This window comes from Platalea leucorodia (genome assembly GCF_965183815.1).
Source record: "Platalea leucorodia genome assembly, chromosome: W".
NCBI lineage: Eukaryota > Metazoa > Chordata > Aves > Pelecaniformes > Threskiornithidae > Platalea > Platalea leucorodia.
The window spans coordinates 2,781,466-2,806,254 of record NC_138859.1 but is presented as its reverse complement, the minus strand read 5'-3'; the positions used below and the strand labels follow the sequence as shown (position 1 = coordinate 2,806,254).

General features: G+C 51.8%; 2 protein-coding genes across 2 annotated transcripts; one reads left to right on the top strand and one right to left on the bottom strand.

Moving 5' to 3' along the window:
* Positions 1-3,156: 3,156 nt before the first annotated feature.
* LOC309602027 (leucine zipper putative tumor suppressor 1-like) lies at positions 3,157-6,689 on the top strand (the record flags this gene model as incomplete). The annotated part of the gene is made up of 3 exons (XM_082335312.1): positions 3,157-3,507; positions 3,859-4,680; positions 6,024-6,689. The coding sequence occupies 3 exons, from the start codon at positions 3,157-3,159 to the stop codon at positions 6,687-6,689; spliced, it is 1,839 nt and encodes a 612-aa protein (XP_082191438.1).
* Positions 6,690-14,351: 7,662 nt separating this feature from the next.
* Positions 14,352-24,649, bottom strand: LOC309602028 (V-type proton ATPase subunit B, brain isoform-like; the record flags this gene model as incomplete). Its single annotated transcript, XM_082335313.1, has 14 exons — positions 14,352-15,964; positions 16,087-16,216; positions 16,444-16,548; positions 16,640-16,722; positions 17,101-17,251; positions 17,690-17,813; positions 18,066-18,163; positions 19,134-19,235; positions 19,374-19,513; positions 20,024-20,101; positions 20,202-20,295; positions 20,941-21,039; positions 21,790-21,845; positions 24,541-24,649. The coding sequence occupies 14 exons, from the start codon at positions 24,647-24,649 to the stop codon at positions 15,822-15,824; spliced, it is 1,512 nt and encodes a 503-aa protein (XP_082191439.1). The 3' UTR covers positions 14,352-15,821.
* Positions 24,650-24,789: the final 140 nt, after the last annotated feature.

Genomic DNA, 24,789 nt, shown 5'->3' with positions numbered 1-24,789 from the left:
GCAGTCGTCTTCAGGGGCAGAGATGGGCTGGTACAGTGGCATTGCCATCACACACTGGCGGGCACACACAGACCCACACTGGACAACGTGCACCCCACAAACATCCAGCCCTCATACACCTACACGCTTAACCAGGCTGCCTGCACCGCTCGCCATGGTGTGAGCTCCCGGCTTGTGCCTACAGCCATGGTGCCCGCACCCCTGCCGACCCAGGCACGCACCCCGTCTCCAGCACCCCTCCCACGGCTGCATGGACCGGGGCGCCCACCACTGCTGGGACATTTTCAGACCCTGCACTCACAATATCACTTACATTTCCCCCTCCCCAGCCCCTTTTTACACTTCGCAATACACCTAACCTAACTGTGGCTGCTGCCAAGCATGCAAGAGCCCTTAAAATATACATATATACACATGCATCTAAATATATATGTATGTACATAATGACTAGTTTTTGTTTGGCTGAGCAGACTGATGTGGCTCCCTGTAGAGTCACACGGTCACTCGATTTGATGCAGGGGAAGATGCAAGCATGTACCACAGAGGCTGAACAAGGATGGGGGCCAAGGCTGGTCCCCCCTTTTTGGAGGTGCCCCAGCGGTGGGGCACAAGGCTGTGCCCTCTGCTTGCCTGGTGCGCTCCCAGCTGTGCTGTCTCCAGAGCCTTTCTCTTTCTGCTAGCGCTGTGCATGAATGCCAACTCCTCCACGGCTTTCAAAGTGTTCATTTTTAAAATCGAAAGAGGGAAGAAGAAGAAAAAGACATGCCCAACCCTCTCAGGCATGTGTAGGAGGGCTGGGATTGATGGAAACGCCTCCTGCCAAGAGGCTGGAAAGTCCCAGCTCTCCCTCCCCACCCTTCTGTCTTCTGCAGGCACCCAAAAAACCCAAGGGTTCGTCTACCCAAGGGGCCTCGTTGCTCCCCAGTGAGGTGCTCCGGCCACGGGGACAGCGAACCTGGCCTCCCCGGAGCACCAGGTCCGTGCACCCTGCACCGCTGTGTGTTTTAAGATATCAAACCTCCCTGACACCTTTGCCATAGGCGCATATAAATACACCAGCTGCTTCCCCCCCTCTCGCTCGCACATGTTGAACGCTGTCTCTGGGATGCTGTCACTATAGTTGGCAGCTTTGCTGCTGTGACACTGCCTTTTCTCTTCTGCAGGCACATACACACAAGCGTGGTGTCAGCCTCCTGTGCCAATTATCCTGTTCCCTGCAGCGATTCCTCCCCCTCCGTGCGCATTATGCCTCTTACCCTGTAAAAATGAATGAAGCCGAAGTCATCGATCACTTTTAGCATATCAGCATCCAGGCAGCAGTTCAGACCTTGGTTCTTACTTACTTCTCTTAATCTCTCAAAAATGGATTTAGGGATTAAAGCGGATATTCTGTCTTTCTGGGACTTTTCTTTGACACTGAATCAATCTGGGTCCTCAGGGCACAGAGAAAAAGAAAACAAATAAAACCGAGGGATGAGCGCAGGTTTGTGGTACCCTGTTCAGGATGCAGAGGAGCCTGCACCAGAGCAGGCGTAAAGCAGGACATAATGAAGAAGGGGAAGAACATAGGAGCCGCTCTCTAGGCCTTGAGGATGAGGCAGCGAGGATGCCCTGGCACACCGTGCCTGCACCCTCCATCACTTGACCCTCTCCCGGCAGACCCCAAGTGCTCTCCCGCTGGCGGATGATGTTTCAAGCCCCAGGATGCCTGCTTGGGAATGGGAGCCCAGCGCGGGGCAGCTGTGGAGGAGAGCTGGACCATGCAGCACCGGTGCTGCCGAACATGGAAGCTTTGAGCTGTTCCACGCGCAGCGGAGAGCAGAAACATTTCCGAGCTCATCATCCCTTGCAACCGGGATTTAGCTCATTTTGATGATGCACTAACTTCTGCCTAACTTCTTCCCCCTTCTCCCCACCTCACCCTTTAATTATCTAGATGGAAGGTGCATCTCCATTATAGCCCTGACACTGGGAGCCAAGCATTGCAGAGGCCACCAGGAGCCAGGATTTTTTTCTTTTTTTTTTTTTTTCCTCCCCATAGCAAAGAGAATTAATGCACAGCCCCGCATACCTCTGAACCATAATCACAATACTTAGCACACACATAACGCCTCTTGTCTTCTTAAGTGCTGCACAGACATTAAGCGTAATTAAGCCTCACAGCATCCCTTTTCAGGTAGGTTAAGAGGAGCACTGAAAATGGGAGAGAAATCAGGGAGCGACAGGCTGATGCAGGAGAGGTTGTGACTGCATCTCACAGCATGGAGCGCGGCTGTCAGGAGATGGGATCCACGCTGCATGGCACAAGCAGGAGGCACGGGCGCCTGTTGAAATTCATGCCTATTAGGCACCTAAAAATCTCTACAAATCCCTTTTCCTCCTCTCCTTATTTTTAGGGACTCCTGTGTTTCATAATGCTCCTGGCCGCATCTGGGTGCACCGTACCCAGCAGCTCCCGACTGGCCCCCAGGCGTGGGGCAGGATGTGCCCCGCTGGCCGGGAGCCGTGCCGCGGCCGGTGCCAGCCAGCCTGGGGGACGCAGGGTGGCTCCCAGTCATGGGAGGCTCCTGGAGCCATCCCCAAGCGCAGGAAAAAGCCCTGCACCTCCCTGCCTTCCTCATCTGCCACCGTCCTTCACATGGGGCTTCTGCGGAGGGACGGGGAGGAGCAGCCCTGGGCTGGCAGCAGGGTACCAGCCTCGGCAAGCATCCCTCTCCCTTTGCACGCACCCAAGGACCGACCGGCTCATCTGCACACGCACCCTCAGCCTGACACACACTGACCCATCCCTCGACACACACACGGGGAAACGTGCACGCCAAGGTGCACACCCCCACTTTGCACAAGCCCTTTCACATGCCAACGCCAGCTTGTATCCAAATGTGCCTGCAAGGCCTGTGTTTACGCACTCACGTCGTCAGAAACCACCCCACTCCTGCCGATGCCCAGACCACGAGCGCAGCATTGCACCTGCCTCCCAAACCGCTTTTCCTCACCCCGCTCTCTTTGCCTCCCCCAGGCTCGCAGCTCCTGGGCGCAGTGAGGTCTTTGCTATGATTGCAGCAGCGGCCATCTCTACCCGCTGCCCAGACCCCGCGCCGCACCGTTCAGCCAGGCTCCGCTCCCCCCGCTGCATGCCCCCCGCCCGGGAGCAGCATGGGCAGCGTCAGTAGCCTCATCTCCGGCCACAGCTTCCACAGCAAGCACTGCCGAGCCTCCCAGTACAAGCTCCGCAAGTCATCCCACCTGAAAAAGCTCAACAGGTACTCGGACGGGCTGCTCCGCTTTGGCTTCTCCCAGGACTCCAGCCACAAGTCCAGCTCCAAAAGCAGCAAGAATGAGGACTTCTTTTACATCAAGGTCAGCCAGAAAGCACACGGCTCCCACCGAGCGGACTATACCTCGCTTGCTGGCGGGGAGCTGGGCAGCCAAGCCGGGACAAGCAGCATGGACTTCGGGACGCCCACGCCGCAGAAGCTGATGCCCTTCCCCAGTCAGCTGGAAGCGGTTAGTAGGGGACGCGGTGGCCCCAGGAGTGGGGGGGTGTCCCACCAGACTGCATCTGCCCTTGAAGTGGGTGCAGGTCGCACCGCAGGGTTGTCCTGGTCCTGGTCCAGGAAAGGGGCAGTGGGGAGGTGCTGAGGGCACCCTGCCACCCTCTGCTTTTGGGAATTTGGATCAGCAATATGATCTGTATCCTTTCATTTCCAAACATGCCGTTTGCCTCCCAGCAGAGGCAGTTTTAGCCATCAGCATCCTCGTCGTCCCTGCCGTGGGGGTCTCATGCTTGGGGGCAAAAGGGATGGGGGAAAAGAGATGGTGTCAGTCTGTGCTGACGGGCTCTGCTCTTCTCCCCAGGGCACGGAGAAGCCGGCTGTGCGACCGACTGCCTTCAAACCTGTGCTGCCTCGGTCCAGCACCATCCTCCACTCCTCCCCGGAGAATGCGGGTCACCTCTCCCAGCAGCTGCACCCCCCGGACAAAGCCAAGGAGCAGGAGCTGAAGCCGGTGCTGTGCTCCGGGGGTCTGTCCGACTCCGGCAGGAACTCCATGTCCAGCCTCCCCACCCACAGCACCAGCAGCAGCTACCAGCTCGACCCCCTCGTCACGCCCATGGGACCCATCAGCCGCTTCGGGGGCTCAGCCCACAACATCTTGCAGTGCGCCATCATCCAGGACAGCAACATGATGAGCCTCAAGGCCATGTCCTTCTCTGACGGGGGTAACAAGATCCTCAACCCTGGCAAAGCCCCCCACCACCATGCCGCCGAGAAGACCACTTGCATCCGTTCGCCCATCTCCACGGATGAGTCCACCATCCAGGAGCTGGAGCAGAAGCTGCTAGAGAGGGAGGGGGAGCTGCAGGAGCTTCAGTCAAGCTTCGAGGAGAAGGAAGTCAGCTCCTGCCAGGCTTATGAAGAGAAGCAGCGGCGCTGCAAGGAAGAGCTGGAGGGCCTCAAGCAGAAGTGCAACAGCAAACTCAAGCAAACCTCGCAGAAAACCCAGCGGACGCAGCAGGTCCTTCACCTCCAGGTGTTCCAGCTGCAGCAGGAGAAGAAGCAGCTCCGGGAGGAGCTGGAGAACCTCATGAAAGAGCAAAACCTGCTGGAGACCAAGCTGAGGTCCTACGAGAAGGAGAAGACCAGCTTCGCCCCAGCGCTGGAGGAGACCCAGTGGGAGGTAAGTGGCACTGGAGCACCGAGCGGTATCTCGAGCTGCCAATGCTGAAAGCAAAGCATGTGCATGGAAGGTGATAGCTCCAGCACCAGCAATAAACCGTGTACCTCTTCATTTCTATACCTGCATCCAGCAGCACCACAGAGGGTTTGAGCAGAGCAGATGGTGCACGCACTAAGCCCAGGCTGTAGGAGATAGATATTAAAGCCGAGGAGAGCCCTAGTCTGTCACGTAGAGGCTGTGCAAGTTATTATTGAGTGACTCACTGCCCCTCTTAACCCCTCAGCACTTCACATCATGTAAGGAAACAACTACTGCATAAAAAAAACAGTCATTAAAATAACTTCGCATTTCCAACCTCCAGCGCAGGGTTTTTCAGGCTGCCTGCCCCAAAGGAGCAGTAAAGCTGCCTTCCCACGTGTAAATAGGAACTGCTGGGACTTGCCATGGTCATTTATTAGAGAGCAGTAAAACCTTCTACTCTCTGCTTAAGCTTAATTTTCTCACTGATTGGGTATCGCTGAACGCAGACCGTTAAACTGCTGAAAATTCAGAAGTGATCCTGCTCACCCGCCTAAATAACCTACACCGGTAGCATTTCACTGGGGCTGTACAGGGAGAAGCATAGGTGTTGCCCGGCGTGCTTCGAGGGGTGTGGTGCTCACCTTCGCTCCCTCGCATGCAAGGATTTCTCATACCACTTTCAGTATCTCTAGTTTATTTGCATTTTCAAGCAACCTTTCCAGGCTGTTCGCAAGCCCTACGGAAATTCCCACTGCAGGGTCCCAGCAAGAGCAGCTGGATGCTGAACCCCCAAAAGCTGTCTCCAGGAGCAGCTGTACCAGCCATGCTTTAGGCTCCGGCGGGATGCTCCAGTGGGATTTACATGCTTTGCTCCCAGCTGTGATTTTGCAGGGTGTAGGATGCAGTTGGGTGTCTGCTTGTGAAACAAGCTCAGCAAGTTTAACTGACCGCATGAGCCGTCAGCGGTGGTTTCGGCAAACATGTTGGATGGGGTGTGGAGACTTGAGCACTTCTCGACACCATCCTTTTCCACACCTCAGCTGAGGTGTCTCAGCTCCTTAAATCCGCATGGATGTTCACAAGCAGCCCTCCGTGTCGGCTGGGGTGTTGGTGCATGGGGAACATGGGGGCCCCTCCAGCCCCCCTGAGAGCTGGGGCATCGCCTTCTGTGCCGGGACGTCTCCCTGGATGGGGTTTCACGGTCAGGGTCTCTGCATGCCGAATGCCAGCTGTGCCCAGCATGGCTTGCATGGGGTACCGCGGGCGCTGCGGGCTTTCTCCAAGGCACAGCCCTAACTCGGGTGCTGCATCCATCCCCGCAGGTGTGCCAGAAGTCAGGGGAGATCTCCCTCCTGAAGCAGCAGCTGAAGGAGTCCCAGACGGAGCTCAACACCAAGACCACCGAGATCCTCAGCCTGAAGGCCCAGCTGAAGGAGGTAAGGGTGAAGATGGAAGGGCTGGAGATGAAGACCCAGGACCTGGAGGGCTCCCTGCGCACCAAAGCCATGGAGCTGGAGGTGTGTGAGAATGAGCTCCAGCGCAAGAAGAACGAGTCTGAGCTGCTGAGAGAGAAGGTGAACCTGCTGGAGCAGGAGATCGTGGACCTGCGGACGGAGCTTGCCGTCCTCAGGGAGCAGCTGAGCGAAGCCCGGGAGGTGGCCAGGCCCTGCGCCGTGGTGGATGATGCTCAAGCACTGCAGGGAGAGGTGGAGAGGCTGAGGGCAGAGCTGAAGGCTGAACGGGACAACAACGAGCAGATGACCTCCGGCTTCCAGCACGAGCGGCAGACATGGAAGGAGGAGAAGGAGAAGGTGATTCACTACCAGAAGCAGCTGCAGCAGAGCTACCTGCACATGTACAAGAGGAACCAGAACCTGGAGAAGATGCTCCAGCAGCTCGCCGCAGGGGAAGATGGCAAGGAGCCCATCGAGCTGGACATACCCGGCGCCGACGTCCCCTACGAGGACATCATCGCCACCGAGATCTGAGCCAGGTCTGCCTTCTCCTCCTTGCAGCTCGGGACCGGGCGTCTCTTCCAGGCAAGAAGCGCTGCCTCGCAGCTCAGCCCGCGTCTTGTACAGTTCAGATGAGCCATGTATTTATTAGCAGAGCTGGTGGCCTGGCCAGCTCACCAGCCCTTCTCCCCTCCCCGCGTCGCACCGTGGCGATGCCCTCCACTGCCTGTCGTGTTACAGAGGTGAACAAGCAACTCGTGCCAATGGTGACGTGCCAGCAGCTCCCCCTCGCCCCCGGCTGCTGCCTCAGCAGCATCCTTTCTGCCCCCTTGTAGGACTGAGAAGCCGGTGATGGGGGCGGTCAGGGAACAGGACTTCAGCAAATAATCTCCTGTTGGGTAATGAGATGATGCAAAACTCCCAGGGATGCTCTGCTCCAGGCTCGGAGGGATCCCACGACACCACAGCCCTTTGAGAGGAATCGGCCGCAGCAGCTCCGTGCTGCTCTCACACCTCCTTAACCGTCCTCCGGTCGGTGCTGATCTCCAGGGTGCCGTAGGACCAAGGAGCCGCCTCCTGCACATCCACTTCTCCCGTCCTTCGGCTGCTGTAGTGCCTCAGGAAGGACCCTACCTGCACACACCCCACCTCGTTACAGCCAACACCCCCACCAAAATCACCTTTCACTAACGAGCACAGCCCACCCCGCACCCGTCCCGTCCCGTCCCGTCCCGTCCCATCCCTTGGCCACAGCCGCACCGGCACATCCCTCCTCCCTGGACCTGCGTAGCCGTGGCGAGCCCAGTGTTCCCCGCTCCGACAGACAAGGGCTCGACATCCCTTTTCTCCAGCTGCCCGACAGGCCACGGGATTTAAGAATTAACAGAAGTTTCCAAGCCACAGTCTGACCCGAGGAATCGAGGAATCAGTTGTGTTTGCCCCACGACCCCACGCGCCCTCACTTGCTCGCTGCGACCGTCCCTCCCGGGAACCCTGGCTGCCTTATCTCCTCCCGTGCCCTTAAGTCCACGGGATCCCATCAACAGTAGCTGGTTGGAAAAAAAAAAAAAACCAAACCAACCACTTTTATTTTGTTTTCTACCCTCGCTCTTAAAATTTCCTCCTGCTGCCGGCAAGCGGATAACAAGGCTCCACTGCACGTCACCAGCAGTGACTCTCCTGTCCCCCCGTGGCTTGGCACGGGCTGGGAGGGAATCAGCCAGCATCCAGCTTGCCAGGGTGGAGGTCTCCAGCCGGGACCACTTTGTGCTAGTGCAATGGTATTTTTACTGCAATATGTTTGTTTACCCATTAGCGAGCTGGGCACCAGCCCCGTCCCAGGGTTGCGGGGGGGTCTTGCACGATCCCACACCGCAAATTCGGCCAAGGGCTCAAAGCTGTGCGCAAGCAGCAAAATTTAGCATCCCTCACCCTGCTCCAGCCAGCCTGTAAAGGCAACACATGGAAACCAGTCTGTGCCTTCTGCACCTGCCCCCGAGCACCCCCACCACGTGCCGCCCCGCGGCATCCCAGCTGGTCCCGGCACCGGCACACAGCACAAGCCGATCCTCAGCCGTGATCCACTGGAGAAAAGCCAACTTCCAATCCCAGTTCCAGCCCTGTGGCTGTAGGTCAGGGCCACACGGGATCAGCCAGCCTTTGCCCAGACCTGCTGAAGGATGTGTTGGAGAGAAGACCAGGGGACGAAGGAGGGCGCTCGGCTCTGCTCTGGCTCACGAGGCCAGAAGGGATTTTCTGCATCATCCAAGCCATAGCCCTGCACCGAGGGCTCTGCACGCCCTCCGCACCCCGCGTCGGAGCCAGAGCACGGCGACCAGGAGCTTTCCAGTGCCAAACGCTCGCGGGGTGCCGAGGGGAGCAGAGCCCTCCCCGGCTGCCCCATCCCGCAGCCCCCGTCCCAGCAATGCCCACGCCCGCCTGCCCAGCCCTGTTCCTGCTCCTGCCGGCCTCGGTGGCATCGGCCCAGGTCCCCATCGCCCCAGCCCCGTGTCCTCCCCAGCCAGCGCTGTATGATGTGATTGCCCGGAGGCATCGACGTGCTGCCTTTGCACAACGCTGTGTGTGACCGTCCGCATTGCAGGTGTGTCGCTCCCGGTGTGAGCCACGGCCGCCCTGCCCGCTCCGCGGCTGGCCGGCCTCAGCCTGTACATATAATTATTTTTCTGCAGGTTTTTTTTGATGTTATTTCTGGTGACTGATGTAAACTACTGGTAATTTTATGTTTTTATTTATAAATAAATTTTTAAAAACTTATTTAGCTTCTCTGTCTGGCTTGGCAGCGTTCGGAGGGTTTTCATTGCCAGTGAGCAGCAATGCAGGACAGTGCTTCACCGTGCCCCTCACGTCAGCCCCGCAAGCCACCAACCATTTATCGTGGCACACCAAGGTCCCCTTTGGGGACATCCTTCCACCTGGCCCTGTTTGTTTCCAGCACTGCGAGCGCTTTGCTGCGTGGGCGAGCAGCGTTATCTCCGCTGTGCAGCTGGGATAACCCATGCATGGAAAACCGGCAACCTGCCTCCGGCGAACTCGGGGGTATCGGAGAGGAGGAGATGATCTGCCTGGCCCCTCTCCCAGCCCGCACCCGACGGGCTTTGCCCTCCTGCTCTGCAGGTGAGGACGATTTTCATCCCGACCCCAGGCAGCCCAAAGCCCCCAGCCCTGGCGGTCCCCGACCCACCGTCCCCGGAGCGGGCAGGTCCACCCTCCTGGCCGGCAGAGCCGGAGAAAACAATTACAGAGGTAGAGATACAGTGGAAACGCCTCGGCAAAACCGAGGACATGTTTTGACTATTTAAGCTGTTTTCCTCCAAACCCAATCGACTCGGAGCCTATTTGCACTGCACGGATCTGGCGGTTTCACAGGTTTAAACAGCGCAGGGGGAGGTAAAGGGGGGGGCAGAAAATGGGGGGAAACACTCAAATTGCAGAAAACACTATTAATCCTGACTCATCTGGCTGTTCCCACGAGGCACTCAGCCCACCACAGCGCGGGTGGGGGGCCCAAGCCACACACAAGCTGCTCTGTGCCCCCCAAAAGGGCACCTGGCACCAGCACCCAGCTCCCGCCGACGCTTTCCAGGGAAACCTTGGCTTTGCTCACGCTGCCCGAGGCATGAGGGAAGTTTATTTTTAGAGCCTTTGAAAACTGCTGAGGAGGAAGGAGATAGAAAACCACGTGCAAGGGCTCTCTTTCTCCTGAGCGGCACCTTCTGTTACAAATCACCTTCGACCATCGCCTGCCCTGGCTGCAGGGTGCTGCCGGCTCGGCCGAGTCCTTCCCAGGCTTGTCCATGTATCTGGGTCAGGGGAGCAGCGAGGAGGAGACCCCCGAGCCGGCTGTTATCCCAGGTTATCCCAGGGGACATCCCTGTCCCACAGAGGTCACAACCAAATTGCAGATGCTGCAGCGCAGCAAAGCAGAGACTCACCGGGGCTGAGCAGGAGTCAGGGCAGGTCCGGGAGCAAGCGCAGCATCCCTCAGGGCACACAGACTGCAAGGACAGCTTCTTGGCAATGCCCAGGACACTGGGAAGCCAACTGCCCAGCCCTAGGGACCCCAGGCTGCTTCTTCCATTAAAGCAGGTGAGAGTCCCACCCCTTTTCCACCAAAACCCTAATGATGAGAAAAAGCTGTGTCCTCCCTGCAGGTAGGGCTCAGAGCATCCTCTGCCTCAGGCGGCAGAAATCAGGTAGCGGGCACCGCCTGGCCCTTGCAGGGCTGTTGCACAAACAGAAGCACAGCTCCAGCCTTAGGATGCTGTGGGATGACAAGGAAAGCTGAGCACTGGAGGACAGCCATGGCCAGGGCAGCCCGGTCCCTGCTGCAACCCCGCTGCTTCATGCCCAAGAGGAGGCACAATACCAGGGCAAAGCCGTTCCCTCATGATACCCGAAGCTTCCTCGGTGGCAGGTTGAACATGAACGGGATGGCATCAGTCTGTGCCATGGCTCCCGGGCTGAGGAAGCGTCAGGGCGTGAGGGGGACGGCTGGCTCGGGCGTTGGGGGGCAAAACTGGAGAAGCAGCCCAGCTCCTGCATCTCCCCCCCAGTCACTGGGGTTCCCTGCTTTGTGTTAGCTTTGGGTTAGCTCTGCTCCAGCTGCCCGAGCGCCAACCGTCCTCAAACAGAAGGAGTTTGAATTAGTTGTTGAACTAATCAGCAAATGCAAATAAGCTTCAAGACAGAGAAAAGCTGATTTGCATCTTCTTTTAACACCCCAGTGCCAGTGCACCAGTTTCTGGCCATGGGGGGGGGTGGGCAGAGTCAGACCTAAAATCTCAGCAGAGGCAAGACCAGGGCTGCCTTTGAAAGAGCAATTAAATCGAGCCACCTCTTGCTTGCAGGGTGATAGAGGGTCGGAGGCAAAGCTGCTTTTGATGTGCAAATAACCTGCAGCAGCCCTCCCCACCAGCCTGCTCCCCTGCCTTACATCTGCCAGTCCCAACCGAAAACCCAAGGGGCAGGGTGGGGGAACCGTGGCCAATGTTTGCTCTCCTCCCCTCCTAAATGAGCTGACAGCTGGCGTGTGCTTCTCGGAGGGACCTGACTGGCTGACACGAGTTGGCGAAGGGGGATAAGACCCCCAGGCAGTCCTCATTAGTCATTACCAAAAATAAAGAAAAAAGAAAACAGCGTGTAAATGCACTGAGGCAGCAGCTGGGAGATCAGCACGTCCCATTTAGCGTGGTACCTGCTGTCTCCACGCCATGAAATATTGCGCTGTTTGTTTAGCATCCGGCTAAGCGCCATGGCGGGAGCTGCCCGATGACGGCTCACAGCGCGGCCTGATGCCCCGCAGAGGGGCACCCCTTCCTCCCGGTCCTGAGTGCCCCTTTTCTTTCCCACCCCATTTTCCCAACGAAGGGCTACGTTCTCAGCTCAGTGCTAAAATAGCTGTGCTGCAAGCCCCAGCCTGCTCCCAGGGCCTCCGGCTGACGGGAGCTAAAGCTATTTTTGTCATTCCTCCCTTACAGGGCCCTGTGCCAGGCTCCGGCTGTTTGCTACCTGGGAGCTTCCAGGCTGTAGGACAGGCGCTGTTGCAACCCAGGGACCTGTCTGCACGCAGGGTGACAGCGATGCTCTGCCCGTGTTGGCAGATGCGTTTCCTCCAGCAGCCGGGGAGCACGAGCCAGGAGGAAGACAGAGGTTTCTGCCCTGCTGCGAGTCTCCGGCACAGGAGGAGAGCAGGCTCAGGCGTGCCCTGCAATCCCGGCGGGAGTCGCTGCCAGCGAGGAGCAGCGGGGCACGGGCAGCGCAGCCGTTGCAGCCGGGCCGCTCGTGTGCATGAGTCCAGGGAGCAGAGGGAACGGGGTCAGAGCTGGCTGTGGCTGCCAAACCTCTGCCAGATACGTATACCTCATTAAACCAGAGGTCCTAGAGGTTTAAACAGCAAGTAAGCCTGAATTAGCTCCCCCAGATAAGAGCTGAATAGCCTCAGCAGGCTGGTTTTGTGCCTATAAGCACAACCTTGACTTTACAAAGCCAAGCAAACCAGAACCAGCCCTACCCCTGGTCCCCACAAGCACCGGTCAAAAAGTCAGTGCATTTGCAGTCAGCGGCATCCAAGCAAGCTAAGCAGCATCGCTGCGTGCGCTGCCGCTTCCAGTGGGTCTGATAACTTCTGAAGCGGTTCTTGCACTGCTATCTAAATATTTAATTGAAAAAATATTATTTCCAGGTGATACAGGACCTGAAACAGCCTTGTCCTTCTGGACTGCAGCAATACGACTGATTGGGGAGCCGACGTGAGGCAGCTCGCTCCTGGCCGGGCGCACAGTGCCGCTGCGTGGCTGCCGCGCTCCTTCCAGCGCCGCGCTCGCCGCAGGCCAGCCGGCCTCTCCCCGCGACGCAGGCTGAGCACGCAGCTCCTGTGCGCTGCGGGCAACAGCTATTTTATCCCTGGCACAAAGCCACTCTTACTATTTATATTCATCCCAAACCTTTGTCTGGCCCAGATGAGCCACACTATCAATTAATGGCTTGCCGGTGCGTCAGAGCCGCTCACCAACCTGCCCCAAGCCACAGAATACCTCTCTCTCTTTCCCCTTTGCTCCCATCAGCTGCAAATTGGTAGAGCTTAATTGCCATGAATATTCTTATAATCGCAGAATTCCCTTTGCTTTGCTCTGTAACATATCAGGAGCCACCTTATCCACGTGCAGACGCTGGCAGGTATCTCGTGAGAGGCAGCTGCCTCGCTCCGCAGCACGCACCCACCCCGGGGAATGCTTGTTCAACCTTCGTCCCCAAAACCTGTCACCTGCTGAAGGATTTCAGGAATTCACCGGACTTTGGAATTTCTTCTCTTACTCGTGTTTTCAAAACCTGCATTACTGAGCACCAACGGCTGCCATCTCTTCCTGAGGCTATTCTCGTGCCCTAGCCACAGGCTCTCCCTCAAGACAAAGTGACTGTAACCGAGGGGGTAAATGGGTGGAAAAAGTCAAAAAAAAAAAGGTGGACCAAACACTTTTAAAGCCATCAGACATGTTTTTAGCATACTAGATCCTCCGCATTAAATGAACAGCCTTTCAAGCTCTGTGGGACAATCAAAGCCATTATTGATACTGAGGGTATGGGATTTGTAACTTAGCATCTCTCCTGGTGAAAAACCATACTGCAGGAACCCGCTTGGACATTTAAATGAGGTTTCAAAAAAAATGAGCTAATGCCTTTATCTGCCTCAAGGACTTGTACTTCTGTACAAGAAACAGCTCGAATTATGGCGTAGTACAACATTTAACAGGGGAAGAGCTGAGACAGCCTCAGGCTTTTATCAGTCGGAACAAACCCTGGTTTACAGAGACACTGTCAGCGCAGCTCGGCACATCGGGGCACAACTCTTTAAAGGTGAATAGCAAAATCAGCAGAAAAGAAAGCTGCTTTCTTCCCTCATTAAGTGACTGGTTTTGATGCGCACATTGTTCAGCAAGGGAAGGTTTGTTTGGGTTTACCTCCGCTCTCTGGAGGGCATCAGGAAGAAGCCCAGGTCCCCCCGTTTCACAGTTCCCGGCCTCTCACCTTCACCAGCCCTGCTGCAGCCCCCAGCAGGGAAACCTCGCAGTTAATTCACGGACTGACACCGGGGATGTAAGCGGAGCCATGCCCCAGGCCGCCTGCACAGAATACCTGAATAAACCTACCCAGGCCCCCCTCACCCTTAGTAGTACCGTTCACACAGAAAATTTAAAGGTCAATATATGCCTAAGCTCATTTTCAAGAAGCCTTTTAAGGATTCCTAGCCTCCTCTAGTGCTAACTACCCCTTGAGACGCATGTGGAAACAGCGGTATCGCCTTACCCTCCAACATTCCTGGCAAAGCCTTTACCCGTGACTCCACCACCCACCCGCTCCACCGGCACAAAGCCTTCGTCCTGAAGGTGAAGGCCAAATCCTGATCAACAAAAGCAACCAGCTCTAGTAATCACGCGGGGGTGGCTCAAGTGGCCCTCGCCGTGCACACAGAAAGGGAAGTAAAAAGCGTTTTCAGCACATGATGAAGTAGTTTCGTTCACGTAAACAGGATCCCCAGCGGCAAAGGACAGCTTAGCCGCTGCTGAAAGACCTGAAGTTGTTTTCAACCACAGAATCACAAAAGCTTCCATTTTGTTCAACACCTTCCATATTTAATTTATTTAGATATTCTCTACATTAAAGTATTCTCATGCCAACACTTCCAACCTCCCATCCCTACCTCAAGAAAAATAGACTCGACACAGCTTTAAGGTGGAATGCACCGGAATAAAGTTGCTATTGCGTCCAAGTTACAGAGAACACTGAACAAACTATAGAAAGAACTGCACAGAGGAGACGTCAGGGAAAGCTGGAATTAGCACGCTATCATTCCAGTCATGTTAGCACCTTCCTAGACAAGCACCGAAGGCGTTTAGAGAGGTGCAACATGCTTTGGTTAGCTAGACCAGAGCTTAGACTACATTAAGCCTGGAAAAAAGCAAGAAAGCCTGCCAGCACTGGGCTCAGAGCCTCATCTGAACCAATTTAAAAAAACAACACTGAATTGACTAGCCAAGTTTGCAGTATTTGGGAATGCTGAGCTCTCCTGGCTAGCCAAATCTGTGCCTGGAGTGCAAACCACAACAGTTTCAAACACGACTCAGGACCCAGTGCCACCTAGAGCATGCTTTATAACAGAATTCAAAATATCCATTCACACATTAAGTTGCTTTCTCCTGTGGCATCCTTTAGTATAAGACATACTTGAAAAGCTGACCTCCCACCAGTACAACTGTGTCAGGTATAAGAGTTTTTTCACATCTCGCATAATCCCCTTCAGTAGCAGCACAAAACCTTGAATTACCTACAGTTTTGCCCACTGGGACACTACTGATCTCGGAATGCTTTAGCTGCTGTTTTGTGTCTCTGGCATTTCCAGAATCCAAAGAAAAAAAAAAAGGGTAAGTAGGAAACTTACTCTGCAAACTTCAATTTAAAGCCTTTAATTCAGTAACTAAGCCTTATCATGCTACCTTCAGGTAGCAACCCACTGGCCCGTGACCTCTGAAAAGATCCTTTCCTAGTGGAAAAGCACCTAGCGTGCCTACAGTGCCCTCACGGTTCATGCATACCTTTAAGAATCTTAAGCCATAGTGGAAAAATCAGTGACTTGCATTTTTCAGAAAGGTATGTTGTCATGCACCACGCTTTCCACACATTAGCCTGGTCTTCAGGCACAGCAGCAGGACAGCAGAGCGCCATCTGTTCTACCAGCAGCATGGCAACTGCGTAGGATCAGATTGAGCAGATGCTTTGGACAAAAGAAGTCACATTTGCTCTTTCGTGTTTTCTAAACCATGTGCTCCTGGTTTGAAAATAAGGATTTGCAATTTCTGGTAATCCTCAGACATTCCCTTGAAATGTCTACAAAAGGTCCAGTTCAAAAAAAAAAACAAGCTTCGTGATCGCTATTGCACATTTGTAAGAGCTGGCCTAAATATTTTCCTGAAGATCCAGGCTTTGGAAGAAGGGATATTTTAAAAACTGGTATCAGTGTACATTGGAACACTGGCACAAATGTCACCTAGTCTTGGTTTTAATTGTAAGGGCGACAAGTAAACACCAACACATGAAAAAAGAAAACAAACAGCATTTCACAGAGCAAGGAGTTAAGAGATGAAGCTGTGGCTAGTGTTTTGCAGTCGAATCTCGAGGATAGAATTCGGCCAGTGTTGTCTGAGGAATTCTCTTCAACATCTCCTTGGGGAAGATTCGCAAAAGCTGCCATCCAATGTCCAAGGTCTCGTAAACAGTGCGATTTTCATAAGGACCTGCAGAAAGCAACCACAGACTGAAATACGGGGCAGGAAAGTGTCTCACCACCAGGGAGATCTGAGAACAAGACCTCCTAGGTGTTAATGCATGCTGTGATGTTCTTGAAACAGACACTTACCCTGAGCAATGAAGTTCTTCTCAAACTTCTGCAGAAACTCCAGATAAAGAAGATCATCTGAGGTAAGAGCTTCCTCACCAACTACAGCCTTCATAGCCTGTACATCCTTTCCGATAGCATAGCAGGCATACTAGAAGGGACAGAAACAGAAGCGCTTTTACCTCGATCATCCATGTACCGATTTCTGTTCAAACCCAAAGGGTCGTCTCACTTGACTACACTGAGCGCTCAGTCAATGCTTTTAAATCCACCTCAGGAGTGTTCTGGATTGCAACCGTTTGGCACGCCCTTTACAGGCTGTTAGCGAGAGGTGTATTGGAAATATGCCTCTGCTCCTCTGCAGAGGTTTTTACGCACCAGTTGGTTGGATACATCTGCGTGATCCTTCCTGGTCATACCCTCTCCAATAGCTGACTTCATCAGTCGAGACAAGGAGGGCAAGACATTAATAGGTGGGTAAATCTGGAGGAAAGAGACATCCAAGAATTTTGACATTAATACTTCAGAAAGTACAGAGTAATCTTAAATATGTTCTAACCGGTGTGCTACACACCTGTCTGTTATGCAGCTGCCTATCCACATAGATTTGTCCCTCAGTGATGTATCCAGTCAAGTCAGGGATAGGATGAGTAATATCTGTGGAAAAAATTGGTTTGACAGTTTCCAGACCTTTTATATCCATTCTAGCACTGATGCGGCAGCTCTTTGCAGTTAAATGACTTCTAAAGTAAAATGCCATCAATTAGTATCCCCACATATCACTAAGTGCTCTTACGCAACGATTAGAGCTTAAGCACTCCTGATAGTGGGCTGGAGAATGGTCCTGAAGTCTGAAGTGGGCAAAGCGTTTCTATTAGCAATACAGACAGAGAAGGCAGCCAAGAACTGCAATATTCAAATGGAAAACTAAAGGCCACAGGACCTCCTATCTTGCCATGTGTCCAAAACAAGGCAGGCTGCTCTAAAGGAGTCCTTTAAAGTGCTATTTATTAATTACACTTGAAAACAACTCACCATCATTGGGCATGGTAAGAATGGGAATCTGAGTAATGGAACCATTTCTGCCTTCCACGCGCCCAGCACGCTCATATATAGTAGCCAAGTCGGTGTACATGTAACCCGGGAAACCACGGCGGCCAGGCACTTCCTCTCTAGCTGCCGAAACCTGAGGCAAGCCAGAAAAACGTTTCCAAGAAATCAGATCACTCACACAGACCTGCTGTCTCCCCTAATTAAGCTACACCGTGACTTAAAGTACCTCTTCCTGCAGGTGATACCAAAATACAGCCCCACAAACCTCTCTTAAGAGAAATAAGTCACCACAACCATGTATGATGAGACAAGATGCCAAGGCAAATCGGAAGCTATAATATCAAACTGCTGATTGCCACTAGTCAAATAAGTTCAGCTATCACAGAAGCAATAGCTGTTTGACTGCTGAACATAATCCCAGACAATCAATGAATAACTAAAAGCCACACTAGCTATTTGAGAACATTGTAATGAAGACTAATTGTAACAGCTTGAGCAGAAGTTTACATTCTCACTTTATACTATGAACCCTTTCTGCCAACGCCCAGCATGCGAGTTAATAAACGCGTACCTCTCGCAGAGCTTCAGCATAGGAGCTCATATCCGTCAGAATGACCAACACATGCTTCTCACACTGATATGCCAAGAACTCTGCTGTTGTTAGAGCTAGACGAGGTGTGATAATGCGTTCAATGCTGAAATAGAACAGTATGGCATTATTTATGACAAGTGCTTTCAGGCCGCAAGGTAACAGTTTGAAGTTAAAAATACTTTAAAGCTCTCTGAAAATCTGGTACACGCACCAACTGAAGTACCAGCCTTTCATATTCAACTTTGCTGCGAAACGTCAACGTCAGTGACATCTGGCAGGACACCAGTGAGGCTTCAGCTTCCAGTTTACTTGTTCGTCTCAGCCCTTTCCCAACCAACATAGTTAAACTACTTACGTTGGATCATTGGCCAAATTCAGGAACAGACACACATTGTCCATGGACCCATTTTCCTCAAAGTCTGATTTGAAGAACCGAGCAGTTTCCATGTTCACCTAAATCACAATATTAAGCCATCAGTTCCAGACCAGATTTTAGGTTACTACATTTTGCATCATATTAAGGTCTAAACACCCCATTAATAATCCATAAGCAAAGCTCTCTGTATCATGAAGACTCCCCTACGTTCCCAACAGAATGAGTTATTTCTAGAATTCCAGGCTAGAGATTTGAGTTTACAATACTTTATCCCGATCAGACACACTTTGTTACAGTACTCCTGGCCATTTAGGATTTTCAGCCATTCATCCAGCCAATTTAGCACTGTTTAGTTATTGTCGTGGTTTAACCCCAGCCAGCAACTAAGCACCACACAGCCGCTCGCTCACTCCCCCCCGGTGGGATGGGGGAGAGAATCGGAAGAGTAAAAGTGAGAAAACTCATGGGTTGAGATAAAGACAGTTTAATAGGTAAAGCAAAAGCCACACGCACAAGCAAAGCAAAGCAAGGAATTCATTCACTACTTCCCAGCGGCAGGCAGGTGTTCAGCCATCTCCAGGAAAGCAGGGCTCCATCACGCGTAACGGTTACTTGGGAAGACAAACGCCATCACACCCAATGTCCCCCCCTTCCTTCTTCTTCCCCCAGCTTATATACTGAGCATGATGTCATATGGTATGGAATAGCCCTTTGGCCAGTCTGGGTCAGCTGTCCTAGCTATGCTCCCTCCCAGCTTCTTATGCACCTGGCAGAGCACAAGAAGCTAAAAAGTCCTTGACTAGTGTAAACTCTACTCAGCAAGAACCAAAACATCAGTGTCTTATCAACATTATTCTCATCCTAAATCCAAAACACAGCACTCTACCAGCTACTAAGAAGAAAATTAACTCTATCCCAGCTGAAACCAGGACAGTTATATACTTAAGATCTACTTAGAATACTTTCAAAAAAAGTAATGTTCAGCTACTCTCAGCATCAGCTTGCTTATTACTCAAGCATCATTTTCCTCCAATAATATTGACTTACACCCATAGCAGCAAACACGATGGCAAAGTTTTCTTCACTGTAGTCCATCACATCTTTGGATTTCTTCACCAAGCCAGCTTGGCGACATATCTGAGCTGCAATCTAGGGGGAAAAAAAAAATGTTTCAGTCCATCTGTACATTTGATGCTATTACACAGACCAGAATTTAACTTAGTTTACTTTTTAACCCCAGTGAAATGCAAGCCACTAACTGTTTAGAGAGCAGCTTTGAGTACTCACCTCATTGTGGGGCAAGCCAGCAGCTGAGAATATGGGGATTTTCTGCCCCCTGGCAATACTGTTCATACCATCTATAGCAGAAATGCCAGTCTGAATCATTTCTTCTGGATAGATACGACACTGGGGATTGATTGGCTGACCTGTTATGGTTTTTTAAGAGAACACATGTTATTCCATGTACATGTCTGAAGCTTGATCAAACTACCACTGACCTTGAGCGCTGATCTAAGGCTCACATCAAAAGGTGCAAACCCCACTGCTAGGCCTACAAATCTTTAGATATGCCTGGTCAAAGCTGAGCCTTTTGTAGATCCCAAGACTCCGTCATTCTGTAGTCATGTAAAGGGTAAGACTGCCTTCATGAAAAGCCTGTCAGGTTATTAGCTTTTTATCTTTGGAGGCTGTAAAATTAAGATAGTCTACAAACACTTCAAAGAACAGCTTCCAAGCATTATGGGAAACAGTTATTTTCTGCTACCTCATCATCCTGCACTTGCGTAAATTTGAGTTTGATGCCACACACATACTTAAGATTAAACTCCCCCTAACAGGTAGATCCTATATCCAAAACCAAACCTATGGCAACATTCTGAAGTCAGAAACACCAGATTTGTCTTTAACTCCATACCAGAAACAGATAAAGAACATACCCATTATGTCAAGGAAATCTTCAGCCAAAACAATGGGGCCTCTGTCTATAGGTTTTCCTGATCCATTAAATACTCTGCCTACAAAAACCAGCAATGAAATCAAAATGCAAGTTACTGTGAAAATAAGTTAGCGTGTGATAAGTCTGTTCATTCTGCAAAGCAACATGCAAGTACTTACCAAGCATATCCTCAGAGACAGGGGTTCGAAGAATATCCCCGGTAAACTCACAAGATGTTTTCTTAGCATCAATACCTGAAGTTCCTTCAAATACCTGTAAATATACCAGAAGAAAAAAAAAACACAGGAACAAGGAGTAAGCATGGTGCTTTACAAAATAACACACTAGAATACCGCTTCACAGCTTGAGAACTTGATCAGCCACAGGGCAGAAAGGCAAGGCAGCCCTCTGCAAGCAAAGGATTTCAAGAGCAGCTCACTAATACAAAACATCACATAAAAACCTGCTTTAAACAAAATTCATGAAGTGTATCAGCAGCAACCAACAAACCCAGTGCCATTCCTTTGATCTCAAGTCTTTCTCTTTGCCAACAGGGTAAAGTTCTTCAGATAAGAAGAATTAATATTAACAAGAAAACAGCTGCTTAGAAGAAATACCTGCATCCACATAGGACAGGAATTGATCTTGAATCTAATACTGTACAATTACAGTATGATTCCTTTAATCTAGCAGCAAAGAAATCTAGGGGGGGAATGCAAATAAAAAAAGTCACTGTACTCCAGTTTTCAGTCTTCTAAAATTATTCACGCTACTTGCTCTCAGAATAAGTAGTTTTGTTTTTTAATTTACAGTACCAAAACAACGTATCACAAGATAGATTTGACCTGGCTCAGACACATGCTGATTAATAAAATATTTTTCTGTTGCAACAAGAAACACTCCTGTCCCTAGTCATACCTGAACCACAGCTTTGGAGCCACTGACTTCCAGAACCTGCCCGCTTCTTCTCGTGCCATCGGGAAGAGTCAAGTGGACAATCTCTGCGTACCTAGGAAACTGAAGATGAGCAAGAAAGATGGTCGAAAGCATTAAAATCCAGAAGAACGGTCGTGAAACTAACGTTACGAGTTTCAAGCAAGCTTAAGCTTAGCAACTACTCAATTATTTTTAAAAAGAATTTTATCATCAGAACAAATCTCATTCTAAGACAATTAAAATTTCTCAGGCTAAAGCCATTTTTACAGGGACCGTACAACACCTGCTCAGAGTTGCAGGCTGCAGAGAGACCTGACAGAACCCATTCTAAAACCCCTAGTAGCCCTGACATACTAACAGAAAGCCACGATGCAGTGTCTGACAATAACAAGAAAAAAAAAACCTAGCTTTTGCCTGTACATAGCATCAGTTGCTTGCCTTCAGCAGTAACTTGGCAGTAATGTGAAACCAAGCCAAAACTGTTTACAGTCCCCTTTTACAGAGCACTTATGCTTTGGTAACAAAAAGGTCAAGAACAAAGTGAATAGGTATGTTTCTGCATTCAAGTTTAGACAACATTTGGGGGATTTTGGTAAAACTGAAACACTGTTTCCTTTCTTTCCCCCAACACTCAACAACTCTCCCTTTCTTCCAGGACACAGACAACTCTCCTTAGCTTTACAGCAATTTGTGTATTCTCATTATCTCATATAACATATCTTGTATTAAAATCGCTCATGAATTTCACAACAATCTGGATTTAACCTGTCACAGCTTTTCTTGTAAACTCTCCCTCAAAAAGCTTCATTCATTAAGAATCTGAAACTTTACCTTAACTTGATCCAAGATGACCAGGGGACCATTCACACCCGATACAGTTTTATAAGCTGAAAGAAAGCAAGCCACAAGTCAGGTACTTCCTCAGAACATCAGAAATATCCTACATACAGTTTTCAAAGTTTCATTCCTATCACCGGTCTCAGGCTTGCAGCTTTTGGGCCCCGCTCTGTACCACTTCTATGTTTATTATGAACTCTCCAAGAAGGATTAGGTACTGAATTGTGCGGCCAGCATTTTTTGCTGCTACTTGCAAAGTTACCCGAGGTAACATTGAGATTATACGACACTGCCATTTTCTTGTCCATCACAGAAATTCACTGCACATCTATATCCGGGGATAATCTGAACGCCACCAGAAACACCAATACAACGTAGAGTTGACATTTTAAGTGAAGAAAAATATACAGTTGCAAGATCTTTAAAAGCAGGGATAACAACATCTGTAATTGATGTTAAAGAAGGTGCCACTGCAATTTATGTCCAACAAATGGTGAGAAGACCTTAATATCAATACTCAACTTCTTGGCTTTTTTTTTTTTAACCACAGAAGTGTCCTGCCCCGTGACACTGAAACAGCCCACGTGAAAGCCTGGACTTAGCAAAGCAAGCAGATCCCGTGCTCAAAAGCTGATCAGCAGAGCTTCTACAGTAAGTTGTTGTTTTTGGCACACTGCTCGGAAGAAACCTTATAATTCCTTTCCTGTCTCCTGAGAAAAGGTCAATGCACTATACTGTAAAAGGCTGAATTTCACTTTAGCCAAACTCCTCCTACTCCTGGGCTATCCTGGTTTAACTTAAGGACTGACACCTGATAGAAGGCCCCAGCTAGCCAGCTCATCAGAAGGCTCATGTCTTAAACATCAGCAGCTCAAGTATTAGCACTACATACAACTTGCCAAGGTACCGTGTGCCCAGAATTCATCACTCTGCGATCAGCCCAGTGGAAAAGCTGTGAAAATGTAGTAAATGGTCCTCCTGCATTGGTCTGAGGACACACTGATATCCCAGCATCATTTGATCCACAGATAAAAACAACATTGAGTCAAAGCTTTATCAGGGTCACAAGGAGCAGTGACCAAGAGAGTGACTGTTAATCACTTATCCCTGGGAGGGAAAAATGAGCAAATGGAGCCATTTGCCGAACAGGGGAGACGCCAGCACCCATTCTTGGTCACGCTACAAGGAAACAGCAGAGGAAACAGGCACTCATGGTACTCGGAAAGATCACAAATTCCACCAGCACCAGGCCACAAGGAATCATCTGGCTTAGACACTTCAGTCTGCCCAGGATTAGCACACTTACGGGTGGTGTCTAAACTGTCAACAATGCGGTATTTACACTTAAGCAAACAGTTTAAACTGTTGCAATGTAATCGCTTAAACAGCAAGAATCAAAACTGCACTAGATAAGGTTTGAGGGTCACTGGGTGTGTAAGATGGTCTACAGCTGGAGCTCCCATTTGTCAGTTTTACTCCTGTCAAAATCCTGCTAAGCACCCTAAGACACAACATGTGTCCCTGGATCAGTCCTAATCAGAAGCACAGAGTGGCCGGCTCCTTTCACCTGAGCAAGAACACCACCAATATTATGCTAGGAAGAGGACTCTGCTTAGCCTGCAAGTGCCTGCAGCCTGCAAGAAATGGAAAATGTTATCTTGAGCAAAGCATTTCATCTCATGACTGTCTCATGCGCACTTCCTCCTCAGTCAACGGGACAGGGCTTACACTCCTTGCTTTGTCCACAAGAAAATATTTCCTTGACATCAATCAGCATCAATTCCCCTTGAAAGCAGCTCGCCACTGACTCAAAACTCCCGTTTCCAATAAGAACAACCAGTCCTATGACAAGCCAAAAGCAACTGCCATGTTTTTCATATCCAGCTTGCAAGCAATGTCAGTTTGGGCAAAAGCCAAAACCTACATAGAAAAACCATGAATTGACTACAGAGTCACCTTGGCTCCAACCTTGACAGAAGCCTCCCCTCCAGAGTAAAGCAGAGCCGTAGGCTTGGGGGAGCAGGAATGGCAGGGATCGATCTGGCTTTCAAACCAGACTGACATTTGCAAACAAACCATCACAGAGAAGCTCCCTGGCCACCCCCTCGTAAGTACTCACGCTATTTAGGTGTGCAGGTAGAGTCACTCGTGTAATTACTACCTAGATCAAAAATAAGGCCAGAAAAAGTGCACCTTCAAACAACTTTGGCTTCCTCCTACTACACTGCAGCAAAGGGTTTTCTACAAGGCTACTGTATTTCCCCTTTTCCATCAGATTTCTCAACTTCATTTTAAAGGAACAAAAGCCGCACCACCCCCCAAATTTTGCAGTAATTTTCAGTTCCTGCTAAACCCAAGTTTTTCACACAGGGCGCTGGCCTACGTTACCCGGCGGGGAAGAGGCTCGTGGTTCCAGCGGGTGGCCGATTTCAGTGCCCGGGCAGGACCGGGCCCTGACGAGCGCCCCTGCGGCACCCGGTGCAGTCAAAACCCCGGCCCGAGGGGGACGCCGGCCCGCAGCCCCCCCAGACACCCCCGCGCACCCCCGGGCCTGTGCCCGGAGCGCCGGGACTCGGCCGGCTCTGCCGCCAGGAGCGGCCCAGGCTGCCGGCCTCGCCGGCCCGAGCTGCGGCCCGCCCGGCTCCGGGACGGCCCGGCCTGCGTGCGGCCCAGCCCGAGCCGGGCCCAGCCCCCGCAGCGCCTCCCGGGGAGCCCGCCCGCCGCCCCGCCGGGCCCCGCACTCACTGAGGCGCGGCTGGGAGATGTAGTCGCGGGTGAGGGCCGCCACCTGCTCCCGCGGCCCGCCGGGCCCGGCGCCGTTCACCAGCCCGCGCACCGCCCGCACCTCCGCCATCTTCTCCGCCGCCGCGGCCCCGCGCCCCGCCGCGCATGCGCTGATATAGAGCGCGCCGCCGCGCCGGCCCCGCCCGCCGGCAGCGCCCCGGGGAGGGGCGGGGGGGCGCCGGGAGCTGGCCGCGGTGCTGGGGGGGGCGG